The sequence below is a fragment of the Microtus pennsylvanicus genome, chromosome 17, assembly GCF_037038515.1.
Source record: "Microtus pennsylvanicus isolate mMicPen1 chromosome 17, mMicPen1.hap1, whole genome shotgun sequence".
Lineage (NCBI taxonomy): Eukaryota > Metazoa > Chordata > Mammalia > Rodentia > Cricetidae > Microtus > Microtus pennsylvanicus.
The window spans coordinates 44652142-44673383 of record NC_134595.1 but is presented as its reverse complement, the minus strand read 5'-3'; the positions used below and the strand labels follow the sequence as shown (position 1 = coordinate 44673383).

Here is a 21242-nt window from a genome sequence, read left to right as displayed (position 1 = left end):
CAGAGCCTCCTACAGAAATACAGCGATTGGAATTTTATTCCACTTCTCTAAGATTTTTGCCTGCTAAATTAGTGACTGTTTATTGCTATATTGCCCACATTCATCTCCCGTAGTTTGTAACTCAATGATCACTTTAGCCTTTCAGTTTATCAATGTTTGCAAGATTGAAACCGAAAGCAGTTTTACCTCCCAGCCACTACTCACAGACTTGCATTTCCAGGCCCATTCCCTAACTGATGTGAACTGTAGAACAGGGCACTGCTCTTGCCAGCCTTCTGGGGCTGCTCGGCTATCCCGCCATCTGCCAGAGTGTAAGCCATGGTGTTGGCGACTCATATGAGACAGGGAATTACTTATGTCTCAGCCATCTTGATCCTGAGCTGGGGACAGTGTTTCTATTCATTTTAGTCCTCTACGCCACATTTCAACAGTATTTTTTTAAAGTACAAATATATTACATAGATCTAATCTACATGGGAAGTAGAAAAAGACAAGATCTCCTGAGTGAATTGGGAACATGAGGACCTTCGGGGGAGGGTTGAAGGGGAGGGGAGAGGAAGGGAGGGGAGCAGAGAAAAATGTAGAGTTCAATAAAAATCAATTTAAAAAAGTACAAATACATTGATATTTAAATATGGGGCAAGAGAGTGGTTATAGAGCACTGGATGCTCTTGCAGAGGACCTGATCTCAGTTCTTAGCACCCACCTGAAATCTCATGACTGTCTCTAATCCTAGGTCTAGAGCAATGATTCTCACCCTGTGGATCTTGACCCATTTGGAGGTAGCATATCAGATATCCTGTATATCAGATACTTACATCATGACCCACAACAGTAGCAAAATTACAGTTCTGAAGTAGCAATGAAAATAATTTTATGGTGGGGGTCATCACAACATGAGGAACTGTATTAAAGGATCACAGCGTTAGGAAGGTTGAGAACCATGGCTCTAGGGGGTCCCTGTTCTGGCCTCTGCAAGCACAAGGGACATAGGTAGATATTCCTGGGCATAAACTAAAAAAGACTTTAAATATGAATGTTACCCAAGACTGATATGAAGAGACATCTTGAGATGTATAAAGTTGAATTGGAATTAGAAAGAACTAATGAAGTTCTTTTGTTTCTGGCTTTAATTATTACAAGTTTTGGGTTGTACGATGCTGATTGTTCTCTTGAGCTGAATGGAACCCTACAGGAGACTGTGTCACCCTTACTGGAAGGCTGCTCCCACCTCTGCTGAAGATGCACTCACTGAGTGTATGCGGGGAGACTGACTGCTTTGCAGGTTTATATCTGCTTGAGGTTACATGCCATCCTGTCTGTGAGAGATAACTGTTGTTTGCACAGTACATGTTCTGATCTCTGTCTGTCTTTCTCTAGGGATCTAGGGGTGCCCAAGGATCAGCAGGGCCCATGGGGTATGCTGGCGCACCAGGGCCTGCAGTAAGTACAGCGCTGACGATGTTGTCCCTCTGTAGACAACAGCGTAGCACTGAGAACAAAGATGCATTCTTGAGTCAGGCTAAGGAACCACACTTATTGGCAGGAATTCTTCTTGGTGTGTAGGTCTCCCATCAGAAGTCACTCCCTACACAGAAAAAGAGCCCATCCACGTTTAAAAGTCCACTGTGTGCACCTTCCTTCCCTCCTTCCTTTCTTCCTTCCTTTCTTTCTTTCTTTCTTTCTTTCTTTCTTTCTTTCTTTCTTTCTTTCTTTCTTTCTTTTTCTTCCTTCCTTCTTTCCCTTTCCATCCCTCCCTCCACCTTTCTTTCTTCCTTCTTTCCATCTTTCCTCCCTCCCTCCCTTCCTCCCTCCCTCCCTTCCTCCCTCCCTCCCTTCCTCCCTCCCTCCCTTCCTTCCTTTCTTCCATCAAGACTGGGTTTCTCTGTATAACATCCTGGCTATCCTGGAACCCATTTTGTAGAGCAGGCTGGCCTCAAACTCAGAGATCTGCCTGCCTCTACTTCTGGAGAGCTTGGGCTAAAAGGCATGTGCCTTCACACTAGGCTTGTTATTTGTAAATGACACATAATTATGTACACAGAGCTAGAATGATTGTTTTCCTCATGAGCCTGAGGACTTGAGTCCTACCCCAGAACTCACATAAAGAATCAAGCTTGTGCTGCGCGATGGTGGCGCACGCCTTTAATCCCAGCACTCGGGAGGCAGAGGTAGGCGGATCTCTGTGAGTTCGAGGCCAGCCTGGTCTACAGAGCTAGTTCCAGGACAGGCTCCAAAGCCACAGAGAAACCCTGTCTCAAAAAACCAAAAAAAAAAAAAAAAAAAAAAAGAATCAAGCTTGCTTCTTGGCTCTTGTCATGAAGGTGGCACACGCTTCTGTCCCGTGCTGAGGCACAGATACAGATAGAAAGAGCTCTGAGGTTACCTGACTAGCTGGCCCAGCCTAATTAATGAACCCCAGATTTCAGTGGGAGACACTGTCTCAAAAAATGAGAAAGGACATCTGAGATGGATCATGGTCTCCACAGACCCTACACACACACGCACCTACATATGTATGAGCACTTACATGCACACACACACACACACACACACACACACAGGCAGCTGTATGTATTCATGAGGTACACTGTGATATTTGGATGCATTCATCTAATGCGCAGTGATAAAATCAGGATAGTTAGCACATCTATCACCTGTAACATCCATCCTTTCTTTGTATCGGAAGTATTTAAAATCTTCAGGAGTCATTTTGTAATATGTGGTAAACGATCGTTGACTGTCACTTCACTGTGGTGTACAGCCAGAACTCAATCCTTTCAACTAATCAAATCCTCATTCTCATTGGCTATTTCTTCTTCATGCCCTTCTTCCTATCCAGCCTCCCCAGACCCTGGCAACCACTGTTTTTCTCCTTACTTGTAGGAGGTCACATTACTATCGGCCTCATAAGAATGAGAGTGGCTTGAGCAACTTTAAAATCAGATGTGTTTTCTAGTCAAAACTTGGGGTGATCAAGGAAGACCTTCTGATGACTATGACTGCTAATAATTTTTTCCCCGTTGATTTAGGGGCCTATAGGTCATCCTGGGAGCCCTGGGTTGAAGGTAAGTGCTAGATCAAATCCATCATCAGAACCTGGCCTCAGTGAGATGATTGGCCATTGACACTCTCAATCACCTCCTTCCCTTTTGAATAAGCCTTAATGATCTGCACAGCTAAAAGTCTTCATCGCTTTTAATTGTCTTTTTAAAACTAGAAAGCAATTAGATTTTTTTCTTTTTTCTTTCAGGGAAATCGTGCTGTGGGAATAAAGGGGCAAAGGGGAGACCCGGTAAGGATCCCTCGTGTGGAGGAGCAAATGTTGAGATGTCTTCTCTAGTAATAGAGGCTGTTATCACCATCTGTGTTCCCTGTGTCCTCGTCGTTCAACTTCATAGCTCACCGCTCCTCCATGCTGACTTAGTTCACCCTTAGCTGTAAACATAATACCCTGAGCTCTGACGAAGCATCATTCTGGTGCTAGGAAGTAACTTCATGGGCAGGGTACTCTAGGAAAGCGATTTAAGGTGGTGGTTTCTCTGGACTTACCTTGAATGCCCAGCGGGGAATGGGTGCTCTTCTTCACACAGGAGAAGCAGCTCTTAGGCATCTACTCCACAGCAGGGAGGTTAGCAGGGTAAGGTTATCATAGCAGGACCGACCTGTTCCCTGTTGACATGGATGAAGTTCCAGGTTAGTTAAGTCACAATACAGGTGGTTAAAAAGAGTCAGAGATATATATGAAGTTCTCATGACGAAAGAAATGCCCATAATATTCTATTGACCATAAAGGTGAGGTCGTGGAACTGGGAAGTCAAGTATGCGATGGTAACAATGTTGGGCGTGGTGATGCATGCCTTCAATCCCAGCCCATGGGAAGGTGAATCTTCTCTCTCTCTCTCTCTCTCTCTCTCTCTCTCTCTTTCCCACACAGACACACACACACACCACACAGACACACACCCACACACCACACACACACACACACACACACACACCCCCCACACACACACACATCCCTCTCTGGGAAAAGTTGGGCAAGAGGTACATACATGTAATCCCAGCATTGGGAAGGTGGAGATAGGAGGGGTAAAATTCAGGATCAGTTTTTGGCTGCGTGGCAAGTTTGAGGTCAACTGGACTCCATGAAACATTATCTGAACATAAAAATTAAAAATAAAACAATAAAAACTGAATCCCCACCCTTCATGTTTGTTACTAAGTATTGTTGAGTCATGTGATTGTGGATCTTTTATGCTTTATTCGTCAGACTTTTCTGTCTACATTTGATTATGTTAGCTATTTGATATTTTTATGATGAAAAAATATTAGCATAGTGCTTGAAGGTACTCTGTGTAGGTCTTTTTTTCTTTTTCGGTTTGCTTTGTTACCAAGTATGTGATCAATTTTCCTGGGTCCCTGGGTTCCTGGGTTCCTGGGTCCCTGGGTCCCTGGGTCCCTGGGTCCCTGGGTCCCTGGGTCCCTGGGTCCCTGGGTCCCTGGGTCCCTGGGTCCCTGGGTCCCTGGGTCCCTGGGTCCCTGGGTCCCTGGGTCCCTGGGTCCCTGGGTCCCTGGGTCCCACCTTATTGAACTCAGCAAGCAATGCTCTTAACCACTGAGCTATCTCTCCTGCCTTTCCCTTCTGTTGTCAGTATAGGGCACAGGACCTCATTGCAGATTGTTGTGAGGCATTATGTCGTTGCCAGGAATCGAACTTGTTACCTTTGGAAGGGCAGCCAATGCTCTTAACCACTGAGCTATCTCTCCAGCTCTTCTTTCTCTAGCCAAAAGAGGTTGCCTTGGCCTTGAGGATCAGAGGATAAGGTTTTCACCTGTTGGCCCAATTGACTGTTGGGTGCTAAGCCTCCAGGGTGCTGTTGTTTAAAGGGCTTCTTACCAGTGACTAGAGGTCCATGTCTCTGTCTCTCTGTCTGTGTGTTTGTGTATTTTAACCTCTAGCCCCTTGCTCGTAGCTCACAAACTGTATGGTAGCACATAGAGTGCAGACAGGCATTGTGTGCTGCTCACCTGGTCTTGATTTAATTTGGGTATTTGGATTTTATCTAAAAACAAGTCCATCTCTTTTACATTTTCCAACTTTGTCACACATAAGCTTTTTAACAAGACCCAATGATTCTCTGAATTTCCTCAGTGTCTGTTGTTATGGCTCCGTTTTCATTTCTGATCTTGTTATTTTGTGTGTTCTCTCTCTTCCTTTTAACTAGTTTGGATAGGGGTTTGTCAATTTTGTTGATTTTACTCAAAGAACTAGCCCTGTTTCCTTCATTGATTCTTTGGATTGTTTTCCTTGTTTCTATTTTGTTGATTTCAACCCTCAACTTGATTTTTCCAGTCTTCTTCTCCTCCTTGGTGAGTCACCTTCTTCTTCTTCTTCTTCTTCTTCTTCTTCTTCTTCTTCTTCTTCTTCTTCTTCTTCTTCTTCTTCTTCTTCTTTAGAGCTTTTACCTGTGCTGTTAAGTTTCTAATGTGAGTTTTCTCCGTCTTTTTTTAATTTGTGAATTTAGCGCTATGAACTTTTTTATTAGCACTGCTTTCATAGTGTCCTATAAGATTGGGTATTATGTATCTTTATTTTCATTGAATTTAAGGAAGACTTTAATTTCTTTCTTTATTTCTTCCCTGACCCAGGGGTGGTTCAGTAGTTACCTGTTCAGTTTCCATGAGTTTGTAGGTTTTCTGGGGGTTGAATTGTTGTTATATTCTAACTTTATTCCATGGTGATTCGATAAGACACAGGTAGTTACTAAACTTTTTTTTTTATATCTGTGGAAGTTTGCTTTGTTACCAAGTATGTGATCAATTTTCCTGGGTCCCTGGGTCCCTGGGTCCCTGGGTCCCTGGGTCCCTGGGTCCCTGGGTCCCTGGGTCCCTGGGTCCCAGGTCTACGAAGAGACTGGATCCCTTTAGTTACACTATTTTCAGTGAACTTGAAGTGGTATCCTTCATGAAGAAATACTGCCTATCAGAAACATGGGCACACTATGCAGTCCGTGCTAGCCTCAAATTTGTGATCCTCCTATTTCAGTCTCTTATCTGCTGAGGTTTTTGTTATTATGAGACACATAGTATTTAGTTTGATTATAGTTTTAGGGATGCATTTAACAAGACACTGTTCACATGCATGTGAGCAGACATGTGTATATATGTGCACCCATTGTGTGCGCACCATACATAAACACTGCAAAGCACTGCACCGAACATCTTCAGTAGATTTTCCCTAGATAGTAACATTATAGATAATTTTTATTTTTACTTTTAGAATTTGTTTTAAGCCATATTTTCATATGAAACGATAAATAATTTTTTTTACAGCGCACTACATCGTTTTTATTTTAAATCTAAGGCTCACAGGATTGGAAAAATTATATTATTCCTGGGTGAAAGTTTTCTTTGCTTAACTACCTTTAACATAAGGTAGTTAAAATGAAATTCCTATTTTCTCAATGTTTTTAAAGGGTGAAGTTGGCCAGCATGGTCCTCCTGGGCCCACCCTGTTTGTACAGCCACCTGATGTGAACCTCTATAAAGGAGAAAAGGTAAGCCCCACGTACCTCCTAGGTCACCTTGTGAAGCATGAATAGGAATTCTTTTGGTCACAGGCCCAGGGCTGGGCTACCAGGCCCCATCAAATGAATCTCAAAGCTGCCCCACTTGGCGGGTGCTCTTATCAGTCTGGTTAGTAGGGTTGAGCGCTGAGGCTCAGAGCCTTCCAATGTTTTCAGGTCCACTCAGCCACTGATCCACAGACTGGGCATGGGCTGAGCTAAGTACCCTAGATCGCACTACCCCTGAGTGCTGTTCTGAAGTGCAGACAGCAAAGGTCATGGGGGATCTAGTTGACTTTCCAGGTTTGTTGATGGGCTTCGTGGTTTGATAGCCGAAAAGCTAACACATGCATAGGGCTGAATACGTCGTAGACTTTGGGAAAATACAAATTCATCTGTCCGTGGGTAATTGATCCATCTGTCCAACACAGGTATTCCCAATGCCAGATGCATGGTCTGTAATTGTTTTTAAATTATACCTAAAGTCTCCTACCTTATCCAAACAAGCCAGTACTCCTTATAACTATATCCCCAACCTTGGACCTGCAGGCTGAGTCCATATCTCCTCCATGTCCTCTGTGCTTCTCACACTCATCCAAATAAAACCAGGGATAAAAATGTACTTAGGTCTGAGTTGCTAATTTGGTTTCTTACTTAAAAAAAAAAAGCCTAATGAGAAACAGGTCGTCAAAAAAAATGATTTATGAAGTGTATGGAATTCAGTGAATACTATGTAATCTTAATATATCCATCATATTTTTTAGGGTATAAAAGGAATTCCCGGAATGATTGGACCTCCAGGACCTCCAGGACGCAAGGTGATTTAAATTCCTTTCATTTATTTATGTGAGGTAATATTTTCAGCTGATTTTTTTTTGGTGCAGTTTTCTCATTATTTTAACTGCCAGCCTTTACTACTGGAAATTTTCATTGCCTTACTATAATCTTATAAACCCCCACTGTAAGGGGTTACTCTCTTTAAGGTGTTGCCAATGTTTTTGTTTTTCATTTTGTTGTTGCTTTAAAAATTAAGGAAGTACTGTTGACTGAAGCCTTCTAATGCTGTCATCTTTTAAAGGGAGAGCCTGGTATCGGAACCAAAGGAGAGAAAGGTATTCCTGGGTTCCCAGGACCCCGGGTAAGGATCCTTAGTCCTAAGCCTCAGTGAGATTGAAAACATTGCTCTTCCATACACGCATGAGGCAATGCCTGTATTGCCATGAACTCAAACATGAAAACTATCCCATACACTGTAATGCATTTTGCCCAAGAATTGGGGAGTCCCCTTCCACGTATGCCATTTTGATACAACGGACATGCACAAGACTGGACCACTGGGGGCAGGGGACAGGTCTGTGGCTGCTCCTGTGGGCTCAGTTTTAGGGTGATAGGCACCTGTGCTGGTTGGTGTAAATGCCTTTTGTATACTGAGGTGTCTAGGCATGAGTGCCTCACAGAAAGCACTCTGTCAGCTCCTAGATGCTCTCAAGTCAGTCAGTAATGCACGCCCCAGGGAGCCACCATGGAGACCAGTTTCCAGGATGCTGACATCACTCCAGAGCTGCAGCTGATTGGTCCGTTCTTGACTTTTGTGTCGTTTTTCTTGCTGAAGTTGCACAGAGTAACTCTTCATCTCCATGCAAATGAATGTGCTGTAGATTATTATGCTAAATAATTTAAATTGGAACAGTGGAAAGAGCAAACACACACATCCTCTTCATTAAACGCGGGCAATAATGTGAATTTTCTGAATCAGACTACACAAAGGTCAAGGAGAATGCCACATGGCATATGCACATAGAATCCATTTTATGCTTATTACACTTTATTCTGCTGTATATCAATGCATATCAAGGCTAAATACCAATACAGCAAGGCTGACAAAGATAAAGATAAAAGCTTCATGCCTTATGTTTGAATTCTGCTTGTTGATTTTCTGTAATTATTAGGGCGAGCCTGGTTCCCATGGATCTCCAGGTTTTCCAGGACTCAAGGCAAGTGTGCATCCTAGCAGAGGGAAGAATTGTGTTTAAGCTAGACTATTGTGTGTCAGCACTGATAGGAGTTGGATGGATTTTCTTTGTTTTTGTTTAGGTCTTAAATTTATTTTGCATTTATTTATTTTATGTGTGTGTGCATGTGCACATGTATGACTCTGCATGCATGGAGCTCAAAGATCAGTTTGAGGAAGTCTGTTCTCTTCTCCCACTGTATGGGTTCTAGAGATTGAACCTCAGGCTTTGTGGAAAGAATTTAACTCACCGAGACATTTCACCCTCAATCACGTATTTGGTTTTTTTTTTTTAAAGGATTTATTTTATTTTGTTTATATGTTTAAATTATGTATGTTTATAATTCATAGAATATATTATATTTTACATTTATATAATTCATCTAGACATGTATTTATATAATTTTAAATTATATCCTTTAGCCAAACATCCATTTATATAATTTTAAAATATACACAGTTATATGTACATGTGAGTGAAAGTGCCCACAGAGTCCAGAGGACATCAGAATTTATGAGCCACCAAACGTGGGTGCTAGGAACCCACCTCCTGTCCTCTGCAGGAATAATGTATACTCTGCCATCCCACTATCTCTCCAACACTCTTCTTGAGTTTCTGAGACAGGGTTTCATGTAGTTCAGACTGGCCTTGAACTCACTACCTAACTATGTAATTGAGGCTGGTCTTGAACCCCTGATCCATTTATCCTATCGCCTCTCCATCTTAAGGGCTACACACCTGGCTCAGATACCTGCATTTTGTGAATTATACAATGGGTCTCAACCTGTGGCAAACCTCTGTCTCTAAAAATATTTACATTACGATTCATAGCCGTAGCAAAATGAGAGTTATGAAGTAGCAACGAAAATAATGTTATAGTTGGGGGTGGCATTACAGCATCAGGAAGACTGAGAACAGTTGAATTGCAGCATTGAGTTGTTAGTTTTAAAAACTGAGCTACAAAATTGATTCCTTCCCAGAGTGGTGAAGACTGCCCTGAGTCTCTGTGAGCATCCACTGTTTATATTAGGCAGAAGTGAGGTGAGGTCAGCTCGACTCAGCCAGCTGTTTGAGTGTGTCTCTGGTCATTCCTAGGGAGAACAAGGAGTGGCTGGAGATCCTGGACTGTCTGGCTTTCCTGGTGCAAAGGTAAAAACGTAAACCCATGGCAGAGAAACTTTTAGACCATTCTGCTATCAACTGAAGGTTTTAGAATATTTTGAATAGTCTAAGTGTAACTTTTGAAAAAGACAGGTGTAATCCTATAAATGCTATTTTAATTCAGGCTATGTATTATGTATAAAGAGTTTATTGTCATACCATTGCCATAGTAACTAGTACATGTAGTACATGAAGCACAGTTATGGTTTGTTTTGTTTGGTTTGTTTTTTTTTTTTTTCGAGACAGGGTTTCTCTGTAGCTTTGGTGCCTGTCCTGGAACTAGCTCTTGTAGACCAGGCTGGCCTCGAACTCCCAGAGATCTGCCTGCCTCTGCCTCCCGAGTGCTGGGATTAAAGGCGTGGGCCACCACCGCCGGGCCTGTTATGTTTATATTTGAGAAGTAATTCTTTTGAAAGTAGATAGTAACAGGAGCTTTAACACTCTCAGAAGATCATCAGCTTTTGTGGCACTGCAGAGCTTTCCCCTTTGTTTTGTAACCTCTTTTGTAACAACATTTATGGCTTGTTCAGGGGAAGCCAGGGGCTCTGGGGGTGGGGGTTGTGATTAAGGCGGAGACAATATTTTGCCGTTATCATGAAACACTGTTTCAGGTCTTGCTAGGTGACTGAAATGTTTATGCTCGAATGCCCCATTAGATACTAATGTTCAAAACCTTCCTAAGAAACTTGGTGGCTTACATGATGTTTAATTTATGGGCACACAGTGGGAATTTTGGTACAGCTCCTGCTTTTTCTTTGTTTTATCTTTGCCCCTTCATTGTTTTCTCCTGTGTGTAGGTGAGAGGCCAGGTGCCTGTTAGTCCTTCTGGAAAGTCTTGACCGACTCTCTTCTCTAGCCAGACGATTGTTTTTACTTCTTTGATGACTGTGCCTATGACTTTCTAACCTTTGCTTAATGCTAGGAAGTATGATTGTTATTTTGAAGAAAAGTAAATGAATGAATGATTTTAGGGGGATCCCGGAGATCGCGGGGACCCAGGACCACCAGGTGCTTTGGTAACTCCCCCTCCTCCACTCAAAGGTTTGTGTTCGCTTTATTTCTTCCCATAACTTATACAGAAATGGACTAGATGGGTCCAGTTAAACGAGTTTGTTCTAGTATTCCTGTGTACTGCACAGCAGGAAGGATTAAAGCGTAAATATTAGTATGTAGTTACTTTTCTCATTGCTGTGACAACATTTCTGAGAGAAAGAGAGGCGGGCTTTGTTTTGGTTCATGGTTTCATGATTCTAGGGAAGGCGTGGTCCATAAACTCTGTGGTGGGACAGATATTGTATGGGGCAGCCGTACTGGGAAGCAAGCAGATAACTGGAATCAGGCACAGGTACTGAAACCAGGCACAAATTTCAAAGTTCCTTCCCTATTTTGTCTAACTTCCATCATCCTGGCCTCACCCCTTAAAGACTGCAGAGCCTCCGAAGCCAGTAACACTGAGGGGCACTGGAGTGTTCAAACTCGCAAGGGACATTTCAGCTTCAAGCCATAACATTTATTGTGACGATGTGACGTTCAACATGTCGGGAAAGCTTTGCATCCTGCTTCATGTCCCATTGGCATAAGACATCAAATTTTATTTCAGATTGTAAATATGTAGTGGATATCTTTATTATTTAAACTTTTAGAAAACAGTTTTTCTTTAACTGTTGAAAAAAATGTATAAGGTGATTTAACTAACATCTACCAAGATACCAAGACGCCCATGAAAAGAGACGCCTAAGTCAGTGTCAGAGAACTCTGCCAGAGGGGACTTAGATCGACGTATCCCATTTAAAATGTGTCAAGAAACTGCAAAAATGCCTCCAACCTGGACTTTACCAAGCCTCGCAGACTCCTGAGTTTCAAGATGTGTGTGGACATTTGTCTTATTATGTCTATTGTTGCCTTCACCAGGTCCTCCAGGAGACCCAGGGCCCCCTGGCCGCTATGGAGAAATTGGAGATGTTGGACTACCAGGTCCTCCCGGGCCCCCAGGAAGACCAGGAGAAACTTGTCCAGGTATTAGTCTACCATATGTTACAGTGGATTTCCCACATCAGACTCATAGCAGCGTAATCCTTAATTCTGGCTGACGTGGAGGTTGCCTTCAGAGTCTTTGTGAAAGACACTTGCCTGTGTGCACTCCAGGCCCAGAAGGCTAAGCGTTGTGTTATAACAATGGCCCTGAATTTCTAATGCCTCCAAATTCAAGACAATCAAGGGAAATAATATAGGTTCCTTTACACCCACACCCACACAATATATGTTATTATAGCATAGATATTCTATATGTATAATACATATATATATTATCAGTCAACGAGAGCTGTCTAAGGCAAGTATTTGTTTGACAGGCCTTCCATCAGACTTCCAGTTGCAGAGAGGATTTGAAACTTCTGTTGGAGCTAGTGTTTACTTAGCTGAGCTACCATTCTGGCAGATTCTCCCAGCTGACATGTACTCTTAAAATCCACGAGGGTCCCAATATTCTATGTGAGATGAACAAATCAACATAACGATTTTACAAACCTTTTACTTAGAGGGAAAGGCTCTGCCTCCCCAACCCCCAAGAAAAATCAAGGCAATCATAGGCCCCATGACATTTGACAGAAGCCCAGGGGAATGTCTCGCTGCCATAAGGACCAAGGGCCCCTCTGGGAGCTGTGCTGTCAGTATTCCAGAAAGATGGGGAATAGCAGTTTGAAGCTTGTTTTTATTCTGCGAGCCAGGTGAACAGAAGAAACCTGGCAGGAGGAAAATCTTGAGTAAATGTTTTGCCCGACCCATGTCTTTTGTATTTACTGAGGAAATTTAAAAAGTTTCGTGGGCTGCTGAACCACTAACTACCAAGTTCTTGTTCACTTCTCCCCCGAACTATCTTCTTCCTCATTTAGTGTATGGCAAGAGAAATATCAAAAGCTTTGTCTGGTACAGTCAGTCTTTGGGGGTTGCCGTATGGGTTTAATTGACCCAGGATTATGTAAAGAAAGAATACTCTGTTGGTCAGGACTAGAAGATGTGGAATGTGAGCAGGCCTTAGGATCCAGTTTGATGCATAGTACCGAATCAATGTGTGTTCAGTTATTACTGCTGTGGCTGCTCTCTGTGCCTGCTATGGCATAGGCACACACAGTGGAGTGGTCCTGCACTCCCACAGATAACACGTTGGGCACATGCAGTCATTATTTGTGCATGTGGGCCAAGAAGAAAAAATTAAAGATCTCTACCCATCTACTACATAGATGACTAGGAGAGCACATATTGCAGCCAGTAGATGTGCGAATAGGTTTTCTTGGATTAATTTTATGAATAAATAGGATGAGAAGATTGAAGAAAACAATACTTTCAAGTAAGTGAAATATGTCTGTGCCAGCTCACCTAAAGAATGGGGGAAAGTAAGAAAACATGATTCCCCATACCTGTGTGCCTTCGCTTGTAGCTCCTTTCAGAGGCAGCGATGCATTTTGGTGTATGGGATAGTCAAGTTTTAGAAGACTTTTATTTATTTATTTATTTATATGGGAATGTGGGTGTGTGTGTGTGTGTGTGTGTGTGTGATCACATGCCATGGTGTGTGCTAATGTTCTCAGAGGCCAGAAGAGGGTGTTGGATCCCTGCATCTGGACTTACAGGTGCTTGTGAGTCACCTGATGTGAGTTCTGGGAACTGAACTGTGGTCCCCTAGGAGAGCAGCAAGTGTTCTCTTGAAACCACTGAGCCATCTCTCCCGCCTCGTCTGCTAACTTTTTACTGCACCCTGCTCTTCTTTTTCTTTCATAGGGTTTATTCAGATTGTTGTGGTGTGGCTCCTGCTTTCGATCTGGCAATCAGTTTTGTGATAAAAGTGGGGGCTTTGCTCCACTTTTTTTATGTACTCTTTCTGTGTAGCCTCAATTCTATGATCATTCTGTCTCCACTTCCCAAGCACTGGGTGGCAGGAGTGCATCAATCTCTGCTATCTAGACTAGCCCCACCCCCTCTCTTTCTCAGGTGTGCACTTAAATTTGTGTCTGTGTGACGTACACAACTCGATGTTTGTACACAGTGAGGTGTCGAGTGGATTAACACACTGGCCATGCCCACATGGTCATTATTGGTTTGTGTGCATGTGTGCCTGTATATGTGTGAAAGGAGGGTTTTATTTAAGATCTTTTCTCTTAACAGCTTCAAGTATACAGTGTGACTTGGTAACTGTCCTCTGCCTTCTGCACAATGGATCTTAAATCTTAATTTTTAAAACTTTTTCTTAAGTATCTTTCAGCCATTTTAGATTCATCTGTTAAGAGTTCTCTGTTTAGGTCTGTAGCCATTTTTTTTTATTGGATTATTTGTTCTTTTGATGACCAATTTCTTGAGTTCTTTGTATATTTTAGAGATCAGCCCTCTGTCTGATGTGGGGTTGGTTCAGATCTTTTCCCACTCTGTAGGCTGTTGTTTTGTCTTGTTGACTGTGTCTTTTTCTTTACAGAAGCTTCTCAGAGGTTAAGAACACTGACTGCTCTTCCAGAGGTCCTGAGTTCAATTCCCAGTCAAAATATGGTGACTCCCACCCATCTATAATTATCAACACACAGAAGAATAAAAATAGGCCATATCACCATGCACAAAACTCAACTCCAAATGGATCTAAGACCTCAACATAAAGCCAATCACACTGAACCTCATAGAAGAGAAAGTGGGAAGTACACTTGAATGTATTGGCACAGGAAACCACTTCCTACATATAACCCCAGTAGCACAGACACTGAAAGAAACAATTAATAAATGGGACCTCCCAAATCTCCTAAATTTATTCAGCTCACCCAAAACTTTGTCCCCTGGATCAGTTCCTCCATTGTTCCCACTTCTTTCTTCCCCAACAATGGCCACTCTACTCGTCCTTCTGTGAGTTTGACTGTTAGAGCCCACATGGAAGTGAGGTCACAGGGTGTTAATCTTTCTATGTCTGGCTTGTTTCACTAGATGTGATGTCAAATAGTTTCAGCCATTTTCCTTTAAATATGCCGATCTGTGGTCTCTATAAAAAGCGTTACTCTTGAGAACACCTGTAATTTCCATTAATATTTCTTGCAGGCATGGTGGGACCCCCTGGGCCACCAGGGATTCCTGGTCCTCCAGGATTTCCAGGGGAAGCTGGTGTTTCTAAAAGATTCGACTGTGCTCCAGGAGAACCAGGGAAGCCAGGACCACCTGGCCTTCCTGGAGCACCAGGACCACAGGGCACACCTGGACGAGATGGTAAAATATTCCTCATTTATCTTTATTAGAGCTTATGCTGAAATTCAAAATTACAGATCTATTCAGACAGTATAATTTTCTAAATACTTTAAAACTTGTGTAATATTTCATAAGTTGGTAATATTAAAATTATTTCTTATAAATATGGAAAATGTCATTTAATTATTATCAATTAAGTAGTATAATTTATTAATTGTGTTTAATAATAAAAGATAGAGTTTCATTAATTGATAATTTTTTTGTTTTATTAACATAGTTTTTAATTTTATTGAATTTATATGTGAGCTTGGTTTAAAAGTTGAGCTGTTGTACAGAGCCTGTTATGCAGAAAAGAAATGCCAGGCTTTGTTTTTTCTGTTTCTTCCTCCTCAGAGACAACTATTTCCACACACATAACTGGATCTTTTGGTATTTGTTTCTATATTGTTACCCTGCAATCTGTATTTCTGTTACTGAAGTTTTTCTCTTTGTTTATTGGCTTTTGTTCCTCCCTACAGAATTACCCATCATTCACCACACCTCATTCTATATGTACACGTTTTCCATTCCCACTGCCTACTGGGAGTGATATTGTCATAACTGGGGCTCTGGAAATATTTAGTATTTCTATGGAATGGTTTATAAGTGCTATACACCAGGTTATCTTATAATGACACATTTGTTATTCTTTTCACAGAAACAGTTGGTAAATTGTCTTTTGCATGTGTGTCTGTGTTTGATTGACATTCTTAGCTATCTGAAATTAACCTCAAACCTACCAGAGTTTTGTATCCATCATTCTTATGACACTGTTAACTCATGAAATAGCCTTACAGTATACTTTCCCAACAAATCTTTCCTGGAGCTTTTTGACTTTCTTAAATTAGCAAGGCAGCACTTTTGATTAATTGCTGAGATACTTGGAGATTTTCTTTCACAGCTTTTTTAAAAATTATTTTTTATAGTTTCTAATGCCATTTAAACACTCTATTGTAGAAAGAATGATAAGGAAAATGTACATTTCTGTACATTTGTGATTGATCACCTTGGTATCCCTTCCTCTCCCTTGCTCCGTACTTCCTCCTGCAGTGATCCCCCTTCCATTTCCACATCTCATATGCTCCATTGCCTTTAAGCCTCTTTGCCCCCCTCCTAAACCCTTTTGTAGTCTCTTGGTTCCTCTCCTCACTTGATCCCACTTAAATACACATATTTAACCTTTGAAAGTTAGGATCCACATGGGTCTTTCTGAGTTTGGGTTGCCTCAGTATTATATTTTCTAGTTCTATCCATTTTACTGACAGTTAATAATTTCATTGTTCTTGAACATAGGATAAAGTTTCACTGTATGCATAAACAACATGTTCATGATCCATTTATGCTTTGGTGGACAACACAATTCCGTCTTGTTGCAACTGTGAAAGCGTAGTGATAAATGTGGATGATCTTTCTCTGTCACCCCTTTTGCATTTCTCTGACTCTTTGCTTCCCACTAGTTAGATTTCATTCAGTTGTTTACTCCCGCACTAGACTTTCAAGTAAGGGTTAGAGATAAGAGAGTAAAGCTGAGGATCACACTTATCTGAAAATACCTTCGCTCTACTGGGTTGTCTGATGGAAAGTTTAGCTGAGTATAAAATCCTGGCTTGAAAATTTTTCTTCTCAGGCTCATTTTCCAGCTCCAGTGAGACCACTGAAAACTTCTATACTCTTTCCCTGTCTGATCCTATGTTTGAGATTCACTTCCATTTTAGAAGCTTTTTTGAAATTTTCTTCAACTTCATCTTTCAGCTCTTATTGAATTTATAGATTTTTTGCTGTCTTATTTACTGTGTATATTTTTATTTTTGAGTTTACTTGATGCTATTATACTCTTTCCGTTTTTCCTTTTGCAGCAGACTGTCCATTTATCCAGTGTAAATAGTGTTTTAATTATGTCCTTTTTTTTTTTACAGTGTTCTTAAAACTTTGCTTTTTCCATTTTTCAAGCGATGTTTTATTTTCTGCAAAAATTTTTGAGAGGGATCTCTCCATCTAAATATTTCATCATCAAATCATTGTTTTGGGCCTCACTGTCATTTTACTCCTTAAACTCCGGGGAGATTCTGGTGTGAAATCAGCATTTTAACTTTTTCATTTCTTGTTTCTCTTGTCATTTTCCACTGAGGCTGAGATCTCCTGGATTTGTTTTTTACCTTCTATTTTTGTTTTGCAGTCTTTTATACTACTAGAATGTTGGGGGAAATGTAAAGCATATCATTTGCAGTTTATCTGTCATCTTGAACCAGATGTGTCAAAAGTTTTGACGTAGCAAGCCATGCTTTGTGTTTTGTTCATTATCTGGTAATTGGTAAATGAAGGGGAAAAGACAGCCAGTTGCCAGATTCTGACTCTAGCTTCTTTCATGATTTATTTTGTTTTGGTATTTATTCTTGACATCTATTTTTTTTAACCTGTAGTCCACTAACCTAGGGATGGTGTTAAGAATGTCTTTTGTCAATGGTTATGGTAGAAGAAACATATTATGAAAATTGTGGAAGATAGAGGGAGGGGAATGAAGGGAGGAAGAGGGAGATCGGAAATCATGAAATAAAACCTGGGACAGAGACAGGAACGAGAAGGAAGAGACTGAGTGATTCGCACTGGTACCCTCCAGGGGACATTAACTAAAGTCATGCAGTTTTGTCTGATACCCCCTTGCCTCCAAACAGTTATATATTGCAGCCCTGGGTGTCCTGGACCAATAGGAGAAAAGGGAAAAATGGGTCCCCCAGGAAGAAGAGGAGCCAAAGGAGAAAAAGGCAAGTATTTACCTAAGGTAGAATTTATACATGACAGCCACATATGGAGGACTACCTTGAGAGTGTCTATGAGAAAACCAGCCTGGTGTGAGTCTGGTTTGTTCCTCCCCATCCTCTCGCCAGTGTGGGAATAACTCACAACTCAAGTTCTTCAGTCAGACAAGGGCTTTATCATTTTATCACTCATGACCCATCTTCACTTGAGAATTATTTTTGTGCAGCTTCGAGTGTATGGGAATATAAAATAGGTATACAAATCAAACCTTTACTAATAGTACATAACCGAGAAATTTGTTTTAAAAGAATTCTGTAACGCATATAAGCGTTATTTATTAAATATGAAAGCAAGTTTGCATACTCACAGATAAAGGTGTTTATTTTTATGTGAAGAATTTAATTTTGCCTGAACGCTGCAGGATGTAGAGCCTCTTCAATGTTTCTGAGAGCAAGCTGATATTTCGATTTTTATAATCAACGTTGAGAGCATTGCTTTGCATACATATATAGCCTAAAACAAAGGAAGTACATACAGCTTCATTTCAGGAAATTCTGTCCTAATTCCACCAAAATTTATTATCAACTGTTTTTTTTTTTTAAACTCATGCCAGCAACTCCAAAGAAATTTTAAAAATTAACCATTTTAACATCATCCGATCCAAAGATAGGTCAATTTAATATTTAGATGCCAAAGGATGAAAGGTTTGTCCGTAACTAAACCATTGTGCTTGTGCGCACAGTCACAGCACTGAGATTCTCCGCACGGAGCAGTGTGGGATCTGAGATGAGGGGTTTCAGGCAGCATGCATTAGTGTTGTGTGTTCAGAAAAACTGCTGCAGCGGGGTCAGGAGACACGGCACGGGTGAGTGTGGGCAGAAACATGCCATGCACGCACTCAGAGTTCCTTTTTGGTTGCCTTTCACGGCTGCCGGTGTTTTCTGACCCCCACGTTTGTAGGGCTGACGCCCACAGACTGGAGAGCAGATCTACAGGGTACGGCGGCCATACATTTTGCCTTCAGGGGCAGCTTTGTTCACAGGTCCTCTTGTGCAGATTAGGCACTATTTGTGCTTTAATGTTTTATTGGCGTTTCTGTCTGTGGATCTCATGTTTTCCGGACTCACTAAAGCCCGCGGCTGTGCACCCCCCCCCCCCCCCAACTTGTCAGGGCCTTTTGAACGTCTGAGCCAGGCAGCATGTGAGCATAAACACAAACCAATTTGACTTTCCCAAACTTTATTTTTTGTACCCAAAGTCCTGTTCATTAGGTTATGTTCTGCAGTGAACTAGCAATTGCAATGTGCCGCTCAATCAATAATCCCTTCATGCCTTGCGTTTCCTTGATTATTCAGGGTCATGCTATAATTAATCTATATGTTTAGTGTAATTTATTGATTTTTTTGATTCCTCAGTAACATATTTTTTTAAAAAAAGGATTTTCAATTATCTACCAGAATTTTAGGTTAGGTGTGGGTGAGTTTGAGGCGCAAAACGTGATTCCATTTATTTAGAAATTGTGTGCCCATCCCACATAGACCATGCCACAGACACATCCACCCCGTGCCCAGTGCTTCATTTCAGTCCTCACGTAGCACGTCACACAGACTACGCCGTCTACCTCTCTACCATGCTCTGTGCTTCACCTTTGCCCTAGTCATGTGGTCTCATCCTACATAGGCCATGCCACGGCCCCCGACCTGCTGCACACTGCTCTCGAGGCTCTTCCCACGTGGTCTTAATCCACAGAGGCCATGCCCCAGCCCCAGCCAGCCAGCCATACGCTGAACTCCATCCACATGGCACACGGCCTCAGGTGTCTGTGAAAGAATTGCGCACTGAAGAGCTTCGCCTTTTTCTAGTCACGCTATCTTTGGAGCAAACAGCTTACCGGGGATTTTGTCAGGAATCATGTCAAAACTGACTTTCTACCTCTTCCTAGGAAATGAGGGACTCTGTGTCTGTCCACCTGGTCCCATGGGACCCCCTGGCCCTCCAGGACTTCCTGGAAGACAAGGAAGTAAAGGAGACGTAGGGCTTCCTGGCTGGCGTGGAGAAAAGGGTGATCCAGGCCAGCCTGGTGCTGAAGGACCTCCAGGGCCCCAAGTAAGTAACTCCTACTGATCATAATTTGTTTAGTTAAATAAGACAGACACAGATAGACTCTAGCGTGTGCCTTTCCAAATTAATGTGTTATATACATTTTACATTTGGAACCTATTAACACCTTAATGACTAAACACTTTCTCGTGTCCATCCATCATTTATTCATTCATTTAACTAATTACTAATTATCAGGTGTCTACTATGTCCCTAATTGTCTGGAGATACAACAGGGACCCGAATATTATATGAAGTTCTGGAGCTTTGGGGACAGCCCAGACTTTATAGTAAACACATTAGTAAATACACAATTTGCTATATGAGGCCATGGACCATAGAATGTGGCTTGATTGGAGATAGGAAGTAAGTAGCAACACAGGAGGTCCTTGGTTTCATCCCCAGTACACACGTACACACACACACACACACACACATACACACACACACACACACACACACACACACATACACACACACACACACACACACACACATCGACTAGCTGTTAGGAGAATTTGCAGAGCTCAGGGCTTTGCAGGTGGATCAGGCTGAGGTGTTTGTCCTGAAGGACATGGAACAGCTTAGGGAATCTTTAAAAAGGAAGTCAATACTCTATTATTCATTTTTGATGCCTCATCAGTTGCTCTGTGCAGAGGAGACCCTAGGTAAGGGAGAATGCTGGAGAGGAAGTGAAAGGTAGCTGAAAAATTGTGGGGGTGGGAAGGAATAGGGGCAAATTGAAGGGAAGGTGCTGAGTGTCAGCCTAGACACAATTTGACTGGCAAGTCCAAGGACTGGCCGTTAGGTCAGATACACAATACAGGGAAGATGGAAGTCCAGGTGGAGCGATGGTCTTTAGCCTGAGCCACAGGAGGAAGGCAGTTGCCTTGGACAAGGATGAAGACCCTGGAAACTGGGCATTTGGCGGAAAAGGACACAGAACTGATGGAGACATTTGAGGTTGGGAGATATTTAGACAAACAAATTAAAATGAATTCTGTGGAGTGACAGCTAATGCAAGTACTCAGAGGAGAGGTCAAGGCTGGAGGTGTGAAAAGGGGGCTTTATTGGGGTCTATGTGATGTTCAGTACCAAGAAGGGAAGGCTGTGGAGAAGCCATACAGACAGAATCATACATGGAACAAAGGCATCAGAATCACTCTGATCCAAAGGGTCCTTGAAATCAATGAAGTCATAGCTGCGGTAACCTAGGTGAACTAGCAACTTGAAGTCAAAGATCACTGAGACACAGTGCAGAGTTCATCTGTTCATCATAATACGGTGCTCGCTTGCTGAAGCACAGCCTCCCATCTGTCTGACCCCTGAGAATAAAATCACCACTCTCAGGAAGCCTCCCCTGGAGGCTCTAGAGACCACCCATTGTTCC

The 21242-nt window shown here is 42.0% G+C and overlaps 1 protein-coding gene across 1 annotated transcript in view; it reads left to right on the top strand.

Annotated features, from left to right (window-relative positions):
• Window positions 1–21242, top strand: part of Col4a4 (collagen type IV alpha 4 chain) — a 117201-nt gene that overhangs the window by 44285 nt on the left and 51674 nt on the right. Inside the window, exons 10-22 of the mRNA XM_075952202.1 lie at window positions 1381–1443; window positions 3033–3068; window positions 3254–3295; window positions 6480–6560; window positions 7334–7387; window positions 7648–7707; window positions 8519–8563; window positions 9677–9730; window positions 10714–10783; window positions 11654–11758; window positions 14813–14977; window positions 17668–17757; window positions 19695–19858. Of these exons, the coding sequence (XP_075808317.1) occupies window positions 1381–1443; window positions 3033–3068; window positions 3254–3295; window positions 6480–6560; window positions 7334–7387; window positions 7648–7707; window positions 8519–8563; window positions 9677–9730; window positions 10714–10783; window positions 11654–11758; window positions 14813–14977; window positions 17668–17757; window positions 19695–19858 (1029 nt within the window). The remainder of the gene's footprint in view (window positions 1–1380; window positions 1444–3032; window positions 3069–3253; window positions 3296–6479; window positions 6561–7333; window positions 7388–7647; window positions 7708–8518; window positions 8564–9676; window positions 9731–10713; window positions 10784–11653; window positions 11759–14812; window positions 14978–17667; window positions 17758–19694; window positions 19859–21242) is intronic.